At 38.9% G+C, this 20,190-nt stretch overlaps 2 protein-coding genes across 3 annotated transcripts; both read right to left on the reverse strand.

Moving 5' to 3' along the window:
- Positions 1-748: 748 nt before the first annotated feature.
- On the reverse strand, positions 749-10,166 carry LOC122644274 (coiled-coil domain-containing protein 22). Of its 2 annotated transcripts, none has more exons than XM_043837914.1 (6): positions 9,819-10,166; positions 8,433-8,963; positions 7,812-8,035; positions 7,485-7,631; positions 1,767-1,991; positions 749-1,176 (listed from the first exon to the last, which is right to left on the reverse strand). In XM_043837914.1, exons 1-6 carry the CDS (start codon positions 10,074-10,076, stop codon positions 933-935), a joined length of 1,629 nt encoding a protein of 542 aa, XP_043693849.1. In that variant the 5' UTR covers positions 10,077-10,166; the 3' UTR covers positions 749-932. The 2 variants fall into 2 exon arrangements, with proteins under 2 accessions (XP_043693849.1, XP_043693850.1); XM_043837915.1 differs by having other exon boundaries at positions 8,433-8,986; positions 9,819-9,955.
- A 2,020-nt stretch (positions 10,167-12,186) lies between these two features.
- Positions 12,187-19,876, reverse strand: LOC122643880 (U-box domain-containing protein 3). Its single transcript, XM_043837451.1, has 2 exons — positions 19,522-19,876; positions 12,187-13,268 (listed from the first exon to the last, which is right to left on the reverse strand). The coding sequence occupies exons 1-2, from the start codon at positions 19,848-19,850 to the stop codon at positions 12,446-12,448; spliced, it is 1,152 nt and encodes a 383-aa protein (XP_043693386.1). The 5' UTR covers positions 19,851-19,876; the 3' UTR covers positions 12,187-12,445.
- Positions 19,877-20,190: the final 314 nt, after the last annotated feature.

Below are 20,190 nucleotides of genomic sequence, written 5' to 3' on the forward strand. Positions count from 1 at the left end.
GAGGTATCAATGCGGATCGCCCATATTGGGCGATCTGTATCGGTATCGATAGCCATTCATCCTGATACCGTATCTACGGAATGGTACAGACTAGGGGTAAAACAGTCAAAAAAACCTGATAATTGAGAAAAATTAGGGGCAAATTTATCCGACACAGGCGGCGGATCCATATTGGTATCGTATCGATTTAGAAGATGACCCATTTCCAGCCAGGATGGTAGTGGCAGTTTCTTCCGTCTAGAATTGATCTGTGCTCAGTGGAGTGGTGAACTGACTGTGACTCCTCTCAGTTTCTCATTCTTCCTCCAATCCAAAAGCAAACACTCTCCAGCATGGATTTAGTTCCTGGTATCAGTGGCCACCAATATCGATACCAATACGTATCGGATGAATCGGCTTGATTCCGGATCTAAACATCATTTTTCATTAAAGAAACCATATCCATACCGTATTGGCTGATCCATATCGGTCAGGTATCGGTATTGGTCATGACCAGTACCGATATGAATTAATCGGCCAATCCGGATACCAATTCCTGAAACTGTGCTCTCCAGCAATGCATGAGGTTGATATATATATCATTAGGAAAGAGATCCTTGGCATTTATGTGGAAGGTGTGCAGCTTTTGCAACTTTGTAACCACATCCCATTTTTTAAGCCTGAAGGGAGGTAATTGAATTCTCTCTTTACAGGGACCCAAGGCTACACAATAATTGTTAGAACCCCAGCAGAATCTGATTTTCTGTTTATCCCAAAGCCCAGAGTAATTAGGTAGATGAAAGGGTTATTGAAACTTCTCTTTACATGTCTCAAATGTAAATACCAACAGAAAACAGTAAGAAAAGACAATTGCAAGGGAAATCTAAAACAAACGCATGATTATTCTACAAGTGATTAATGAAATATCAAGATCCAATAATGAGGGTATAAAGTTAATTATGCTGGAGCTTTTGCTCCAAGAACTCGTTTTCCCTCCTGATGGCCTCAAGATCTGCTTGTAATTTGTTGATGTCTAAGCTACGGGAGGACATGGTTGTAAGTTTTGCATCCTGCTCAGCTGCTTCCCGTCGTGTTCTGTCAATGGAAAGGATCTTCTCAGAGATTTGCTGAAAGCTCTCATGGATGCTGGTGAGGAGCCTGTAGGCCTGCCGCCTCACTGGGTCTTTCTTTGCATCCCTGCAGAACAAGTCCAGAGCAAAGATTACCCACACTTCCTAATATAAGGTCATCTGAATGCATTTGATCTCCTTCTAGAGGTACATAGGGTCTGACAATGACTGTTAGAAGAAGGGATCAACATAAAAAAACTAAGCTGTTTTGGACTTGGCAAATGCATATCCCAGTTATTTGACTTCTAAAAGGCAAAAAGGAGAGAAGTCAATGAGAGCAGCAAAGTCAAGTTCTCGGTCTTGAAATCATTGTGCTAGCCTGCTAGGCAGGGTTTCATTCCATGGTATTGGACCGAAAGGGAAATCACCCTTAATATAATATATGAAATACCGAGTTTGCTACTGATCCTTAGCCGTCCAGTCTACTATAATTTTTCAGGACTGCTGCATATATTTTGTCCCTCTAAATGAAGACTAGATAAGTCAAATAATATGATCAGCTCAAATTCTCTGAGACTGGACCGACAGAGGGTAGCCAGGTCCCCCAGCGATTGTGCACCAATCAGAATAGCAGAGGACCTCAAGCTCCAGTTTTTCTGTCACAAAGAAAGTCCAAGGCAGGTGCAAATTGACAGACCTTAGCTGCAATGTTAATACCTGAAAACCATTTCCTCAAGCACTGCATAGGACCGATGAAGGCGCTCTTGAATGGAATTACTCTCTAATTGAAGCTCCCGAGTCTCTTGTAAGATCCTCTCAACGTCTGCATCTTGTTTCCTGCTGTTCTTCGTAATCTCAGTTATTCTCTGGATGTAGGATTTTCTTGAAGCAATTTTGGTTTGGTTCTCAAGCTCAGCAGAAAGTCTAGAATGATCCTCCTTCCTAGAAGTAATGAGACAATGGAGAGGAAGTCACAATATATGAAGTTAAAAGTACGTGCATAGAGACATTTATGAACTACTAAGTACCAACAAAATGCAAGAGAACAAAAATGGAAAATTTATTTTGGTTTCTTGCCAAGTCATGCCTCATGCAAAAGCAATAAACATTAGAAGATGAAATATTAAGACAAGCCCTTGCTTCACCATCCCCAGTAAACATGTTCACATAGAAAACTATTCCACTGAAAATCTGCCTGACCATTCGAGTGGTAGCTAACATTACAAGGACATAAATTTAACTGCAGAGTAAATCTGTCAACTCGTAAAAATATATCAAGTTTGAGCCATTGAATAGAAAGGTAATTTCTTTGTTCATGAATTTGGAGTAAAGCTCTATTCCACCTTTGACAGAATATCCCAGATAGATGTGTGGGTGGATTATATGTACGTAATGGAGACAGGACTCGAGCCACCAAGTGTTTCTTTCTATTATTTGTTAAATCATCATATTTTTCCAATTAAAGAAGGCCTCCAAATTCTCATTAATAATTACCCTTAAAATGAATCCAAGAACTTTGTACCTCTGTTGTTCCTTGGTTGGCTAGAATTTCATATCTATGAAGTAGAGCTATATTGATTTTGAACTTACTAACCAAACAGTATGACAAGGGAGTGATGTAGGAGGCACTGGAATATCCAAACCAACACATATTGAGTTATGGTGTGAGGACTATCTTCAAATCACCTGTGGAATGTGGATATAATTGAATTTAGGGAAGCCAGGGAACTTAGGATCAGATTCCAAGGATAAACAAAGGACTAAATACGACTTGAAAGTGGGGGGAGTTTGTGTAGAATAAATTAAGAAAACGAATTAACTAATGAGTTAAATAAGAGAGGTAATTAGTCAAAATAAGCAAAATCTGCAATTCACCAAAAAAAAATTGGGAAATTAAATTCTTATTAGGAATTAGACCAAGGCCTTTAGAAAGGTCGGTAGTTTTGAAATCTTGGACAGGGTGGTTGAGTTTGAGTTAGTTTCTCCAGATATTTGGATGATGGTGAGAGAGGTACAACCAGAGTCCGTCAAAGAAACCCCTACTCTAGCTGAATCTATAAATTATGTTGAGCATTTGGAATACTTTAAGGTTTGACGAGTACAGAATTTGAATAATCCATAATGGAGAAAATAAAAAAATTCAAGTTCCAATATTTAGGAATAATTCAATGTAGAATATAGAAGACCAGAATCTAGGGTACAGAGAAAAGAAAAGGGAGAAGAAACAAGATTACAAGGAGTATAGTGAAGAACAGCAAAATCCAAAAAGCAAACAAAACACTCAGGATCTCCCAGAGTTTCAGAAACAGGGTTGCTCCCAACTCAAACTCAATATTTCTAATGACTAAATAACTTATAACCAGGACTCCCATGCTTTCAGCGTGGACAATCTTCATTTGAATTTTTGAGTGACTATTCGAGTTTTCCATTACTTCTCTTTAAGGTTATTTTTGAAAGGTAAAAAATTATTGTTTGTTTGAAAGTTCAATGAATTGCCTTTCCAACAGAACAAAATCTTACTGTTACAAGCTGGTCATAGTCAATTTACCACTGAAGTGTCAGTCTGTGATACAATTTCTATTTTAGCACTTTCGATCTGATAAGGAGTATGATTCAAAGTCTACTGTCTTCAACAAAGGGATCAAGCATTGACTAAAGTTGACAAAACTGTAATTTACAGTCAAGGGGTCTCACATTATAGTAGGAGGGCTTCAAAGTCTTTGTGCTCTTATTAGTAAGAGTAGGATTTTACAATAAGGTCTAGAAAAAGATGGGTTCCAAGGTTACTAAAATGTAGCTGAAAAGAAATTGGTGAATCTTGAGGGATATCGCTTCTCCTTGGCTGCAAGCTTGTTTTGACTGCTGTTTTCCATTGTTAGATTGCTTTTTTGATTATTTCTACTGTTCTTGCAACTCTTGGTGAGTTCTTTCCAGTTCTTGAATATCCTTGGCTTGAACTGACCCTAACCCACTGTTTGACGAGAATCTCTAATTTTTTTTTCTTCCAGAAACTATTTTTCTTGAGGCCCCAATTGATTGTTAGCATCCAGAGTTTTCAAGGCGCTGGCCAGGGCCTTGGGGCTTGAGTCCTGGACTTGGCAAGGCTTTATTGATCAATTCATGCACAAAACAGGTTTAGTTTAGAACCTTTCAGGTTATGTTAGTACTTATTGATTACTCATATCCTGACCTAGTTATGTTAAAATTTAGTCTACTTGGTGGTAATAATGTAACATAAAGTAGAAACCAAAGAGGAGACATGAAGCATCCACCAATCAATCCATGATCATTCAGCAATCATAAAAACATGCAATAAATGATCAAGGAAGTGTTTGCTTTTCTACCATGATCTTAGGACTTGGCTAGACTTTGTTTTCCCAATTTTAACCCCCTCAAAGAAATGAAGCTGCAATAAGGTGCAACACAAAAGTATATATACCATACATGATTTTTTTTTTCTTTTTCTTTTTTTTTTTTCACAGTAAAACCTGGGCAGGCAACCAAGGCGACACCTAGACAAGGCCAAGTGGGGGCCAAGTTGTAAAAGAAACTAGGCAAGTTGTTGAGGAAAGGGGTCTATTTGTGTGTGAAAAAACTATTTTGTTCTTCCAAGTGCTATAACGAGTAACCAGGTTCCAAGCATTGAGAGTGTGTGTCCTTGAGCCAGGAGCATCAAACTGGAGATATCATGCTGCTCAAGAGACTTTGTCATCAAGTTGAGCAATCCATGAGGATTCAAGCAACTCGTGCCAAGATTGGAAGATCTTTTTAGTTTGCTTGAATGTGTTCCTAGGTTTCCTAGGATATGTTTTTCATCTTGTGTTTATTTAGATGATCCTAGGATGTAATGATCCCAAGAGCTCAAAGTTCATTTAATCACCTAATGACCTAAATTGGAATACCTAAGATAGGTGGTTATTAGTGTAGACTGACTAAGTCAAATGGACCTAATGATTAACACTCATCATGAATCTTGACTTTTCCCTCAAGTAACCTATTAGACCTTATTGTGGTTCACTTGGCATGGTATATGTATTAACAAGAAGACTGTGGTTGATCATGGTGGTGACCTGGTAAAGGTTGATAGATCCTGGAAAACTATAACTGGTTGATCACAAGGTGATCATTGTGTGAGGGTGTTATTCCTACTTTGATAAGAAAAGTGGTTTAGTGGATTCCAAGCGGGGTACTTGAAGAGTGGACATAGGACGGTATTGAAGCCATGCCAAACCACTATACAGTTGGTGTGTGTAATCTCCATTTCTCTCTATCTCCTACTTTAGTTAAACTGCGTTTTTGTTTACTGATGAGCACATTTATGTGTGAAATCTTAGGGCATAAAGCATACATTTTACCACATTGGACAGAGTTACTTTGGTGCTTTCTTGTGTTTTTCAGGTTTTGGGCTATTCTGGACTATCGGGAGCTACATGTCCCAAGTTACACGTAAAGTTACCATTTTTCCTTCCATGGCTATAAAGAGGATTAAATTTGGAGCAAGTTGGACGTGACGGAACGCAAGTACGCATTCGTCTAGCCCACCGTACAGTTGATTATTCTTTTCAGCCCAAGAAAGGATAATGGGTCAGAAAGAAGCTGCAGTGCAAGCCCATAGTCAGTCTACCACTGCCCAAGGACATTTTTGACATTATAGAAGATATTTCTAAGCAATGGTGGAGATTTATTGCACGTATAGGGCCGTTTCAGCAATTTTGCATTCTTGAAAAGAGAGAAGGACTGCTACCCACATGGAGGGACCCACATTACCATTAGATTCCATTAATTTTGAAGGCCCACAAGGTATCTACGATTTTTATGGGCTGCATTTAATGACCCACGATTTTTAGAGGACACATTGGGGATTTTGTTATTTGGTTGAGTGGAATCCTAGTCATCACTCTCTCTCCTCCTCCAACTTTTCAAGGGCATTCCTGGAATTTCACTTGGGATAGATTTATTTTGAAAGATAATTTCTCATCTATGGAAGGTTGAAAAATCAAAGATGCTTTGATTTTATTGCTTGGAGAAGATATCTACAAAGAAAAGGAAGCACAAGTTAGAATTAGAAATTTACTTTTCTAGAAATAGAAGGTTTATGTAAACAATATTCTTTTCTCTCCCTCTTTCTATTTTTTTTCCTTTTTTTCTTGGGATTCAAGGCAATGTAAAGGAGGAAGGAGAAGAGAATATTCTCTTTTTTTAGGGAATATTTCTCCTACACTTCCCTCTTCTCTCTTCTCCCCTTTCCCCTATAAATACCCCCTACCTCTCTTGTAAATTTTGCTCATTCACTTAGTGAAATTTCTTCTCTTCTTCTCCTTCTAATTTGTGATTTTTGGCTTTTCTAAGTTCTAGTTTGCTTTTATGATTTTCATTTAATGGTTATAATAGGTTTAGTTTATGCTTTAATTTCAATTTAAGTCTTCAATTGGGTTGTAATTTCTTAATTCTAGTTTAGGTTTTAAGTCTTCTAGTCTAAGTTCTTAAGTTGATGACAAGACTTGAAGATTTAGAAGAGGAGGCCATGGTAAGTATATGCAAGTATTCAAGATTTTCAATTACATTCATGCAAGCACATCTAGGTTTTACTATCTAAACTCTCAATCTCATTCTCCATCTCCTCTATCTCTCTCTATCTTCTTCTTCTTCTCCCTCTATTTCTTTTATTTTAATTTTATATGGTTGTGGTTTGTGGATGCATTTTTATTCCCTTATTTCTTTTTATGTGGTTAATATGTGTGGCTGCATTTTTATTCCTTTCAATTCGCTTTAGTTTGATAGGTTAGATGCTCATGTGTTAGGACGCCGATTTAATCCCTTAATTTTGTTAGATGCTTATGAGTTAGGATGCATTGATTTTCGTTAGTTTAATTAGTTTAATTTAACACTTTAATTTGGTTCACTTTGCATTATTTTTAAGTCAGTTAAATAGAGTGGTGTATATCTCCTCGTGTCCGACCCGTAGCTACGATTGACCCGTACGCTTGCGGTTTTATTTTAACTCAAACATTTACTAACAATTTCATTGGAGATTTGAGATTGTGTAAAAAGGGTTTTAAAATTTGGGTAAAATTCTGCATTACCCAATTACCCCTCCCCCCTCTTGGGTTGCCTATACGGTCCAACACAAGTGAAGGCCTTGCCCACTCTAAAGGGCCTTGGGCCCTAGGCGAGGCCATGAAAACTATGATTGTTATTTTTTCTTCAAAGGTTCACTCTTTTCCAATCAAGAATCCGTTTTTACTTCCTTATGATTAAGCCCAATCAGTAAAATGCATATTACATGCTAAATTAGTAAACCATTCTTGATTTGGTGAGGATTGTTTGCTTGGGGAGAATCACTAACTATGCTGAGATCTCCAAACCATCCCATATCATATCTCATAATCCAAAAACAGTACTCATAAGGAATCCAAGACTCTTTAAGCAAAATACCTCTTCTGAATCTCGAATATGACTGCCTCCGTTTCCAGTTCAAATTCTTTAACCTTTTGGAGCTTTTCCAGCATCTCTGGCTTTTCCGCACAAAGTGAATCTTCGACGCTTCTTTTTCTTTCCTCCAGAGGTTTTCTGAAAGCATCCCTGCACCAGATATTACCCCAAGTCAATTCTCAAATAACCATGCCAACAAACAGCTCTAGTCTTATTAAATTCTGTGGCCATGTTCATAAGTGGTGCTCAAGAATAAACATGATATGGTCATCCATGTCAGCAAATTTGTCAATTTGTCTTATGGAAATGAAAAGAACAGAAATTTCCTACCACTGGACCTCCAATTCCACAAGTTTCTGCCTCCCTGCTTCCACCTGCTTATTGAGCTCTTCTACATAGAAGTCAACAGGATGTTTTTCATCAAATGCCATTTCTTCCACTGCTTTCAACAGCTCGAGTTCATTTTCAAGATGATGATATTCCGAAGCCTGATCAGTCAACTGCTCCACCAGCATGTTTTCTTGATTTCGTAAATCTTCAATTTCAGTTCTTAGCTGCAAGAAAGCAAGTAACCAAAATCTTAGCAAGAAAAGGGCAAACAAATTTCTCACCCCTATGGAATTATTCTTCCTCAATAATGAGATGGCACTAATCATATTCCTCTTTTTTTTTTGCCTTTTGTTTTCAATTTTTCGAAGTTTTGTCTAAGGTATTACTTATCTCCAGATACTTCTGGATTTTCATCAGAATTATCTTATAATGTCAAGCACCAGCAGTGATTTCAAGATAATCATAAATATTCTAGAGCTCTTGCGTAAACAGATGTCACTTCACTTCAACCTGATAGGTGACAGCTCAGTAGTACTATGCCCACATCCTTTTGAATCATTTCCAGTATGAAAATAAAGCAGATACACAACAGATCCATCTGATTAGGTTTACTTAATTTACCTTGGATAATTGTTCTTTACGTGATATGTTCTGTCCAAACTCTGCAACAAGGGTACCATGTCTCTGGGCTGTATGTTCTTCAGTAACAATTGCATCTGTCCATGAATGCTCAAATTCTTTCATTGGGATTTTGAGATCTTCCACTTCACTCAGCTCCTCTTTCTCCATGGACTTCAGAGACCTTGTTTCAGGTATGAGGGCAACGGCTGGTTCATTCCCCTGTTCTGAAATCAATTCAGCCTCAAGGGACCCATGGAGAAAGGTGTCATCAGTCAGAGGGTCTGATGACACTGGTTCCAGCTTCAGCTCTTTCAATCTACTCATTACAGTCTCATTATTCCGATTCACCCCTGAATGATCAGCCTCTTCTATCCTATCCTTCAAAGAATCTTTATATTTATCTTCCTCTCCTCTTAATCTAGCCTTGATCTCCTTTCTGTTTGCAGCATTTCTGCCTTGTGAAGTTTCTGATATTTTCTCCACCAAAAATCTCACCAATTTATGAGAGTCTTCTTCAGAAGGATACAGGAACTGCCGTAAGCAACACATAAATTCTGCTTAAGAATAATTTCAGAACAATAAGAATAAGATAGCCAAATCATAAGAAGAATGGACTAGAGAACAACTAAATTAATGAGGATTAAAAGAAGTGGTAACAGAGTCAATATGTTTTAGGATCTGAAAGTGCATCAATCAACAAAAATTCCTATCCTAAGATAACATGAAAGAAACCAGCAAAATTTGGGAGAGGAACAAACATATAAGCCAGTTAATCATTTCCAGATAGAGTGTCCACAACAACAGAAAACAGAAAACAGGATCTTCTAGTAATATTTTCCATATTTTTCATTGGCTTAACAGCCAGGCCTTTTGGTTGTTTCGCGTATAGACCAATGTGTATCAGTTGACCAAGGCATGCCTATTAAGTATAGAGTTGTGCTTATCTGGAAGGTTAACTTCAGCGATTGTCACTTTGTCAGTATAGCTGGTGCAAGCTCTATATTCGGCAATTCTTTGCCCAGTGCATAGTGCAAAGGCAGAGCAAATTCCCTGTGTACTACATATTCAGATATACAAATTTCACTCCAATTGTAAATCTATTAACTTTCAATTAAAGGGCTAAAAGAAAATAGAAATTCTAAGATAAAACTAGACCCAAAACATGTTAATGCAAGGGGAAAGACCCCTGAACCGTTCTGGCCTGGCAGTGAAGGTCAATGAATGATTCAGAGACAAGGAGAATCTGGGAGAGAGCGTTTTATGTATCGAGGTGCATTTCTTTTCCCCTTTCATCAGAGGGTCTTCTACTGAACAACTGATCAAATGGAATTTAAATAAAATGGATTCATTCCGCTTAGAAACAGCAGTTTGAAACTAGTGAGACACCTGATGGAAGCTCAAATCTCCTCTGTAACCCAGACTTTTAATAGCGGCCGAGATTTCGGTACAGATCTTGAATTGCTCTGCCATTGAATCCGGCAACAAAGTTGAAAACGATGAAGACTCGTCGATCAGGTGAAGAGATTGAGAGCAAATAGAAACCAAGGCTGTAGGAGTCAAGTTTTTGACGGAAGTGATTCCTACGGGAAGAGAAACTCCCCAATTCTCAAGAGAGTTCAACAGAATTTCTTGAGCTTCTTCCATGACTGCAACACAGACACTACTGGTGTTAGGGTTGGGTTTCCAGTTTCTGCTCTCTTCTGCTATTCAAAGGTTGAAACTTGAAAAATTGAAAACTGGGATAACACATGAAAGGGTGTTTAAGCGGTCTGGCTTGGTTTGATTCGGTTCAGCATGCTTAGGAATAGAAATTGAAACCAAACCGTTTAAATAAACAATAAAAAAGAGGACCTGAACCGTTTACCAACAGTTTTGAGTTAAATGGTTAAATGATTTTATTAATTTTTTTATTCAAAAGGCTTCTTTTCTTTTAAATTATTTTTTTGAAATAAATGTAAAATTAATATTGAATTGAATTATTTATTTTTATATGGCTTTTTTTAATAATTGAAGGTTATAGCTCTTTATATGTGTTTTTTTTATAATAATTGTAAGATTATAGTTGTTTATTATTTATTTTAATCATGAATGATGTAACTTACTATGTATATATTAATTGGGCAAAAGAACGCTGCCTGGGCCTCTAGAGCACGCACTGGCCAATGGGAATGTACGTGCAAGCATCGGGTGGGGTTTTCGCTTTTTCATGGGGACAGTATTTTCCATGGAGACATGACAGTTCTGTGTCTAAGCGCAAGAGCCACGTTGGCCACATGACCAAGTAGCATTCTTTTTTCCATATAATAATTAATTTTAAACGCTTACTTAAATAGATCAGTTCAGTTTAAACCATTGTATTGAAACGATCTCAATTTTAAAATAAAAATCGAACTATTTAAACAGTCACTTTGGTTGACACCCTCACCTTAATGCTGTAAAAGGAAGGGCAAAAGGTGTGTACATTACTCCAACACACTCTCTCATCTATGACTATGCATTCATTGACTTGGCGTGGGAGATGTTCTGCTCTTAAGATCCTGTTTGGATACTGAGGAGTCTGAGTGGGAGAGTTTACTTATGGAGTGAAAAGAGGAGAATCATTGTAGCATCTCACCTTTGAAGAACTTGCTTTCCGTGCATCCTGTAACATGAATCACTTCATACAGTTATGAATTGACTTCAGGATTCTCCATTCCTATGGTCTGAAAAGTTGGAAGTGAAATGAAGTCCAATGTGTTTCCAGTTCAAATTTTGTTTCTGCATTTTTCATGCATGCTAACTGATATGTCAAGAAACATCAGTCGACCCGAAACTATGTGTATAAGGAACGAGTTGAGGCCATGAAGGGCGAGTGCGAGATGACCAGATTCATGAAGAGCGAGGTCTGGGTGGACACCAGACCTCACAAAGCGCACACGCGAAGACGGACCTCGTGTCGTTGCAAGGAGTCGCCAGGCTGACTCTCTTGCGAGGGCAACCTTACCCGTTCAGGAGGGGACAACCTGAACACTTCATTCTGTTAACACAAAGCCTACCATGAACTACCGTGGCCTGAGATTATCGTCCATATGGCGCCTAATAAGGCACGAAGGAGATCAAGGGATCAATGCTATCCCTAAAATCTCTCACTCCATGCCGAGGACTCTACATCCCTATTAGGGCACAATCCTGCCCACCATCATCTATAAATAACGGGGTAAAATCCTTCCATAATCATCGGATTTCTATTATCATTATCTGTTGCTAAGAGTTCTGACTTAGGCATCGGAGTGGAGATACCGGCACAGCCTGGCCCTCTCTTGCTAATTCTGTTTTGCAAGAACAGATCGCTCCGGCACAATTCATGACGCAACACTAACATACATCTAAAGTTCTTTCATCAGTTTGAGTAAGATCTTGATTTCAGTTCTTAACACTGTTTTCGAATAGTGTGTTCGATCATTTGTTTTTAACAACCAAAAGTTATCCTGAAACCAAAACTCCTGACTGCTACATCAATGATGATACCATTAGAAATTACTTTTATCAGAAATTTCTTCAGGAGTGCATGAAGTAATACAAATGTTCAGGTTTCAGAGGAACTGAGATTGGGAACCCAAGAAAATTTGTGAGTCTTGTTCTTTCTGGGACTTTATGTACCCAAGGCTTTGGAGGAACAGATTGATTCGGTATTAAGGAAAAAAAATGAAAAGGGTGGCAAATTAAAGAACTGGCATTAAGAGAAATCATTACTTCGAAGAAGAAAATGGAAAATGTACATCTTTTCGTATGGAAATGAATATTTCTAATACACAACAGAGTAGTTAGGTGACCTATACGTTCTTGCACTTGAGTTCTTGGAGCCCAGAACTGTAGTCACTAGTCACCCAGTGGTCAACTGCCCAAACATTTCACACTAGTACTCCACAGTTCTCATAAACTACAGCGTGAAGCTCTTAGTGGGGTCAAAATACAGGAGAGGTTTCACTAAGAATCATTTAATGAGATCGCTTCTAAAATTGGCGAAAACATCTTCATGCAGATGGAAGTTGAGGTGTAGACGATGCAGCTCTGAGTTGGAGCCGACTCATACTTTGTTCCATGCTCCGGTGAACCATGTCACGCAATAACCTCTTGGCAGTTTCAGCAGCTTTGTCTGCACCATCTACTCTTTTAGCAATATCATAAGCTATGCTCTCCAAAACCGCAGATGCCAATCTCTTTTGTGGAGGAGAATCTCGAAGCAAGTCCAGCAGTGTCCGTGCTCTCTCCTGTGCTTTCTCTGTGCCTTCTGCAGTTAAGTGCAGAAGACCTGGGATTGCGCCTTCTTTGAGGATGAGTTCTCTGTACTTACTGCGGCAGCTCTGGCACAGTGAGAGTAGAGCCCCTACTGCATGCTCTGTGCTGATCAGGGACCCATCTTCTATGGTTTCCACCAGGGTTAGAATTCCACCTTTGGAATTTGATATTGCTGTTCGACCTTCTTCATAGTTGGACAGCATTTCAAGCAAGGCAGTTGTCTTCTCAGCAAATTTGGAGTATTTTTTGCATTCCTTGAGGAGGGTGAGGAGGGGAGGAACCGCTTCAGTAGCTAGGACGGGATTAAGGATTGTTGTGCCGGAAGAGAGGTTGTATAGGGCTGTAACTGCATCAACTTTGCCTTGCAGACTTCCAGAGCTTAGGATCTGAACGAGAAGGGGGGCTGCTCCAGAAGCAGCAATTGCTTGTTTGTTAGAAGCGGAGGCAGAAAGTGTCAGGATTGCTGCCGTGGCCAGCTCCCTTAAACCGCCATTTTGGAACTTGAGGAGCTCTATAAGTGGGGGTATAGCACCAGATGTCACTATCCTGACCTTGTTTCTGAGAAAGAAGAAGAAACGATTGAATCAGATAAGCCATCAGTATACTATAAGAAGAAGAAATTATTGGATCAGATAAGGCATCAGTATACTGCAAGAAAAGGCAACATGATGTAAGGATCAAGACCAAATGCAAAAGAATGAAAAACAGTCGCAGAAGCACATCAGGTATTCAAATAAAAGCCTTGCCCCTGTCAAATGCTTTGCATAGGCCTACAATTTTTACTGATTCATTAAGGCTCCTTTTATTTTATTATTATTATTTTAAAATTTTTTTTTTTTGGGGGGGAGTGGGGGAGAGTTAAATATTAAGGTTCCATTTTTTCTTAAAATTATTGTGAAGGCTGCTGGTTGGATGTGAAATGTTGTGAAATGAATTCCAAACAAAATGGGAACTTTCCAACTAATGCCAACAATAATAGTGCCTGAATCAAAACATTAAGTAACGCAACCAAAATTTTCAATTAAATTTCTTAGACTTTTGAGCAAAAATATTTACTCCAATTTCAACCACCACCTAAATCTCACTATATCCTGTTCTGCTACTGGTATTTTCTTTTTCGATTATTACACTGAGAAAGTTTTACATGAAACCATACAGAGCCTTCAATAAAGAACGCAGAGAACATGCAGAATATTTTAAGAAAAGTCTAATAGCTTAAAAACAAATAGTTATTGTTTTAGGTAACAGTTGGAAAGTCAGGTAAAATATTTCCTTTCCATATTTTCCAACAAAATCTGTAGGATTCAGTTGGAAAGTTAATTACTAAATTTAGTGAATTTTTGGAACTAATTACAATTGTACTGGAATTAGTTGGAAGATTTCCTCTTCCCCTCCACCCCCAACTTTTTTTTCTGAGGGGGGGAAGGGGGGAGGTTTACCTTACTATCATGATAAGCCTAAAGATTTTCACAATAGCTGTAGGCAAAATGAATGATATGAGAATTGGAAAAGGAAATGGGGAGAAAGGAAGATTAAAAAAAGAAAAAGGAAAACCTCTTCGGACAGGAAATGGGCAATAGGTTCAAGAGATAAGTTGATGATACATTCACGGAGGCTTTTCTGTTTCCTATTGTATCTGACGACGAGTTGGAAGGATTGAGAGAGGTTTTAGGGAAAGATAATGATTTTATTGAGGAAACCTTGCCTCCATCTCCAAAGAATTTTTTTTGGGATTTTTAACATATCTCTCCATTCATTATCTCAAAATAAATAGGGTAAAGGGGCATATCCAGTGCACAAGGCTCCCTCCCGCCACTGTGGGGTTTGGGAGGGTCATAATGTACGCAGCCTTACCCCTGTTTTTGCTGAGAGGCTATTTCCAGACTTAAACCCATGACCTCTTGGTCACAATGGAGCAACCTTAACTGTTGCACCAAGTCCCACCCTCCTCAAAATAATTAGGGTAATACAAATAATTACACCTAACCCATGTACATTACTTACGTAGATGTTAAAATAACCCACAATAACTGATAGGAATAACTACTACTTAATAATTGACAATAACTGGTAATACGAACCATCTCGCAACAACACCCTACCTTCCACGATTTAGGTGAGGAGGAGGTTAGAATGTATTAGGATTTGGCCTTAGGCCTTTATTATAAATAAAGTGGATCGTGGGAGGCTCCCCCACATTGAGATTTGAATAAAAAAAAAGACTTTCTGCTGCTGGCCGAGTGCTACTGCTGCTGCTCCTTAGAGTGTTGCCTTGTGGATCTATCAAGGACGAAGGATGGGTGGATTTCCTGTGATTCCTTACGCCGTGACGGCTGGGAGGTTCTCTTTGTGAAGGTGGTTCTATCCTTCAATAGTAGATTTGCTGCGGTGGATATCTGCTGTAAGTCTATATTTAAATATCTGTTTCCATTCTTCTTTCCCCCCCCCCCCTTCGATCCCTCTTGTTTTTCTATTTGAATTTCTAAAACCCTAGATCATCTAAGTCTTACCCAGCCATTATCCTACATCTGTTTCACACCAAAATCAGATCACAGCCTCCCCATACCAATCCCTCCACTCGACCAGACCTGCAGCCCATTCTAATCTGTCCAAACCCTAAAATCCCCCAACTCCATTAAACCCCCAAAACCCTAAATGTCCAGATTCAGCAATTCTAACCATCAAAACCCTTCCTTATTTGGATCGAACCTTCCCCTCTCTATTTAGTAAACTTAATCCTAAGCCCAGCCCTATTCATCCATCTAAACCCTAGCTTTAGTGATTTCCCTAATTCCTAAAAACCCGAAACCCTATCCCTAATTCTGCAGGAATTTTAAACGGAACCAAATCCTGTTTTCTTTATATCATAATAGTCCCCTAAACCTGCATATTAAAACCATATAAGACCCATTCCCAAATTCCTATCCTAAACCCTAGAATTAACCTAAAACCTAGGCTGTCCATGTGAACTAGCAGCCCCTTTTTGCTATTTATTCTGTTATCTGGCTCCTAGTAGGTCTCCTACCTATCTAGGACTACATTACAAGGTCCCATATCTTAATAGAGACAATCCCAAAAAATGAAGCAAGAAGAGCATGCATGACTGTCTTGGGCAATGGCCATCTCACGACTTGCAGACCCAGGCGTAGGGCATGACATCACCCTTTTTTCTATTACGACTCTTTACAGATTTTGTGGCTTTAAACATGTGAACTTTAAAGGAGCGGCGCCTGATTTGCATCGTTTGGACTTCATTTTCTTTTTCTTAGTATTTGTCTGCCTCAAGTGCATTATAGTTTTTGCTTCAATTGGTAGCAACTCAATTGTATTGGCTACCACCTTTTCCTTCAATCTCTTAACCTTGTGATGCAGATTTATCACCAAACTGGGCTTCTTTGCTTAGGAATAAGTCTAGGGTTGGGTTACATACATGTTGGGCCTTTGATTCCATGGGTTTTCTATGTAATAGGTCACTTTTATGGGCCTAAAATATGGGTAATTAGGTTGCATAAGGGATTAGTTGTTTTAGTTCCATACTCAATTTTATTTTGATGTATTTGTTCATAAATTGAACCGGTTCAACCAATGATTCAATTTAAGTTATTTTAGTAGTTTTCCTTTAAGTGTTTAGTGGGGCTGGATTAGGACTCTATTTGAGTCTATTTCAGTTTCCTAATCAGTTTAAGTTACCTAATAGGTTAATGATTGGGTTAGGCCTTTCCTTTTTAGTGTAGGAGCCTATTTTGAGTTTTTTTATATAAGGCTGTAAGGGGGGGGCAAGTATTGAACACGAATTTTGATATTAATAAAAGCTTTTTGCTGCTCTTCTTCTCCATTGAAGATTTTTGTCTTGTGTTTGATCAATGCTGGTGGGAATGGTGTTCGATCCAATCAACACCTTGCGATGTGAAGCCCGGGTGGTTTGTTTAAGCTCTCTTTGTTCTTTTGAAACCCTACTTTCAAGTTCAATTCAAGTTTTAATTTTTATTAAAGATCTACAATTAAACAAGCTGTTGCCAAGGAAATTCTGCAACAACAATGAGTTTGAATCATCCCAATCCCTTCTTCTTTTAATCCTCTCATAGCCCAACCCTCTTTCCCCCTTTTTGTTTTCGAATTTTCCAAGACCTAAAATCTCCATAGACCAAACCAGCTCAAACTTGGATCGAATTTCCCTCTTACCCTTGATGCAGCTCCAAGTAGGAAGAAGAAGAAGAAGAAGAAGTCCTGAACTTAGGGTTTAAGTAGGGAGCCATAGGTTAGGTTTATTTTGCTTGCATTTTCCATACTTAGTTTATTTTCTGTTTTTTAAATTGAACCGGGTTAAATTGGTGGCATCCAATTGGTTCAATTGGTCTAATTTAAGTGAAGTGTTCCTATTGGCTAATAGGTTCTTAAATCCTATTGGCTAGTATGGAATCTTCTTTTAAATCAGTAGTTTGAAGTTAGAATATTTTAATTTAAGTTAATAGGGATAACTAAGTCTTTTCAGGGTTTTAAATTAGTAACTTTGTTTTAATTAGGTTCCTTCCACAATTTTAAGTGAGGAGGTAGTTAGATTGTATTAGGATTTATGAATTGGCCTAAGGCCGTATTATAAATAAATAAAATCGTGGAGGCTTCTCCATAATTGAATTTTGAAAAGAAAAGACTGTTTGCTGGCTGCCGATTGCTGTTGTTGCTGCTGCTCCTGCTCCTTGCAGTGTTGCCTTGTGGATCTATCAAGGAAGGACAGATGGACTTCCTGTGACTCCTTACGTCGTGACGGCTGGGAGGTTCTCTCTTTGTGAAGGTGGTTTCATCCTTCATTGATCAAGCTGCTGCCGGTGGAATCCTGTGGTAAGTTTGAATTTAAATTCTGTTTTCCATTCCTTCTCCTTCCCCATTCGATCCCCCTTTAATTTCTGTTTTAATTTCATAAACCCTAGTTCAATCTAGGTTCTGTCCAGCCCTATCCCCTCACCCAAATCCTCTCAGATTTCAGGCATATCATCCCTATCCCAGCCCCTATACTCGATCCTAGTTTGAACCCAATCTGATCATCTAAAACGCAACTTCAAACCCCCATCCAAAACCCTAAGTTTCACCCTAGAACCTGAAACCTAACACCCAAACCCTAACCCTAATTCTGCAGGAATTTTAAACTCATCCAAATCCCAATATTTTTATAACAAAATAATCCCCTAGACCTGCTGATCATTACCATATATCACATTCACCCCTAACCCTAGCCTAAACCCTAAATTTGCCCTAAACAACCCCAAATCTGCCCCAAACAACAGACTCGATCAAAACTTGATTTTACTTGGCTTCTAGTAGGGCCTTACCCTATCTAGAACTACATTAACCCTAAGGAGAACTCGATCCAAATCCTAATCCAAATCGTCCACTTAAAACCCTAGATTCCCTCATTATTCCCTTTTCAAAAACCCAAAACCATAAACCTAACCTGCTGCTAATTCATTCCAGCACACTTCTAACCATTAAAACTTAACGTACCCTTCACAGATAGACTCACGTACATCAACTTGACCTAACCCTACCATCAAACCCTAGGTCCCATCAAACCCTAACCCTAATTTCACAATTTACACATATTTTGACCTAGCCAAAATACCTAGTTGATAGCAAATCCTGGTTATTGGCTTCTAGTTGGTTTCCTACCAATCTAGAACTACATTACCTTGCTTGAGGATTCTTCCATTGCAGGGTTGTTGGATGATGTACGCGATCCAAGGTTTTCAAACAACTCGATAAGCTTTTCCATGATTCCGGTAAACTTCCCCATGATTTGTTGTTGCCCAATGTGAAGTGAACTCACAACGCCTTCCAATTTCTCAACCCTTTGTCTCATTCCTATCTTTGATACCATTTGAAATATTCACGGAAGCATTTCTCTTTCCTATTGTATCTGAAGACGAGTTGGAAGGATTGAGAAAGATCTTAAGGAAAGATAATAATTTTATCGACGAAACATTGCCTCCATCTCCACAGTGGGATTTTAAACAGATATTTCCATTCATTATAAATAGGGTAATACAAATAACTACATCTAACTCGCATCACTTATGTAGACGTTAAAATAAACCACAATAACTGATAGGAGTACCTACTAATTAATAACCTACAATAACTGGTAACATAAACCATCTCGCAACATCCTACTTTCCCTACTACTTCTAACTACAACAAAACTTCATGCACCTTACGTCATGTAACTACTAATGCCTGTGACAGTTGAAACAAAGTAAATGGATAGGAAAGTAAAAGTTTTATCTTTGTAGAGGGTAGACAGTCAAGAGATGGAAAATAGGTTCTTGAGCAATCTCAAGACAAAATGGGAGACTATCAGAACCCAATTATGGAAAATGGAAATAATTTCAAGGTATAATCTGAATAGTTATAACCCATCATAAAAACAAACACAGCTTTACAAAAAATTTCAATTGGGTGCCTCTCACTAAGTTCAAGTGATTTTGTCTCTTTGCTCAATTTAATATAATGATTATCACACTCTCCTTCCCCGGGTGCGCGAGGTGCTCAAAAGAATAATAAGTTCCTTCTGCTACAACACAAATCAAAGTCGGGAGGAACTCCAGAGTGGGCGGGTTAAGTGATCCATCAAACCCTAATTTAGAAAAGTAACTCTTAAAAATAATATATCTAAGTAGGGGAAATGGAGGACAATGAAATCCAAATTATGGTAAAGAAGCAATAGTAGCAGACTCATATGGCCAACCACAAAACCCAACTAAATCTGTTTCTTAAATAAGAAGCAAGCAAGAAAAGGAGGAGGAGGGGAGCGACGAACCGTTCGTTACGAACGGCGAGATTGAGGAGAGCAAGGAGAGCAGCTTGTCTGGCATCGAGGTTGGAAGAGGCGAGCATGGAGACAAGGGGTTCGATGACACCAGCGATAGCAAGGTTGGAGCGGGTCTTGACAGAGGTCTTGGCGAGCTTCCTGACGTCTCTGGCAGCCTGTATCTTGGACTCAAGGTCACCATTAATGACCTTCCGAGCCAGTTCTTGGATTAGGGTTTGCTTTTTCTGAGTCCATGTCTCTCGACTACTCTCCTCCTCTTCCCTGTCCGTTGTTAATAGTACCGCCTCCCGTGACTCCACTTCCACGTCCACCCCCATAGTCGATTTTCGTTATTTGCTCTCTCCAAGCTAGAGGATAAGAGTGTTACTGTCTATATATATACATGAAAAATGATGATGATGTTGCTTCTCGGGTTGGCGGGCACTTGGTACCGCGCAATTTCTGACCCGGCCCATCCAAACAAAGAGCGTACCCACTGCACGAGACTCCCGTCATCACTGTAGGTCTGGGGAAGGTTATAATGTACGCAGCCTTACCCCTGCTTCGCAGAGAGGCTGTTGTTTCCAAAGACTCGAACCCATGACCCGGCCCATCCATCTCCCACGAATTGCCTTCCACTCTCAATTCTAAAAGTCTTGATGTCTTGAACGGTTGAAC

Source organism: Telopea speciosissima, chromosome 10 (assembly GCF_018873765.1).
Source record: "Telopea speciosissima isolate NSW1024214 ecotype Mountain lineage chromosome 10, Tspe_v1, whole genome shotgun sequence".
Lineage (NCBI taxonomy): Eukaryota > Viridiplantae > Streptophyta > Magnoliopsida > Proteales > Proteaceae > Telopea > Telopea speciosissima.

Excerpts from the sequence above, each read along its gene's own strand:
- LOC122644274 (XM_043837914.1), bottom strand. The coding sequence starts at position 10,076 with ATGGAAGAAGCTCAAGAAATTCTGTTGAACTCTCTTGAGAATTGGGGA. Across the intron at positions 8,964-9,818 it reads GAGATTTGAGCTTCCATCAG|TTCCTGTATCCTTCTGAAGA; the intron begins GTGTCTCACTAG and ends TGCTTACGGCAG. Across the intron at positions 1,177-1,766 it reads CTTGAGGAAATGGTTTTCAG|GGATGCAAAGAAAGACCCAG; the intron begins GTATTAACATTG and ends CTTGTTCTGCAG.
- LOC122643880 (XM_043837451.1), bottom strand. The coding sequence starts at position 19,850 with ATGGGGGTGGACGTGGAAGTGGAGTCACGGGAGGCGGTACTATTAACA. Across the intron at positions 13,269-19,521 it reads CTCGCCGTTCGTAACGAACG|AAACAAGGTCAGGATAGTGA; the intron begins GTTCGTCGCTCC and ends CTTCTTTCTCAG.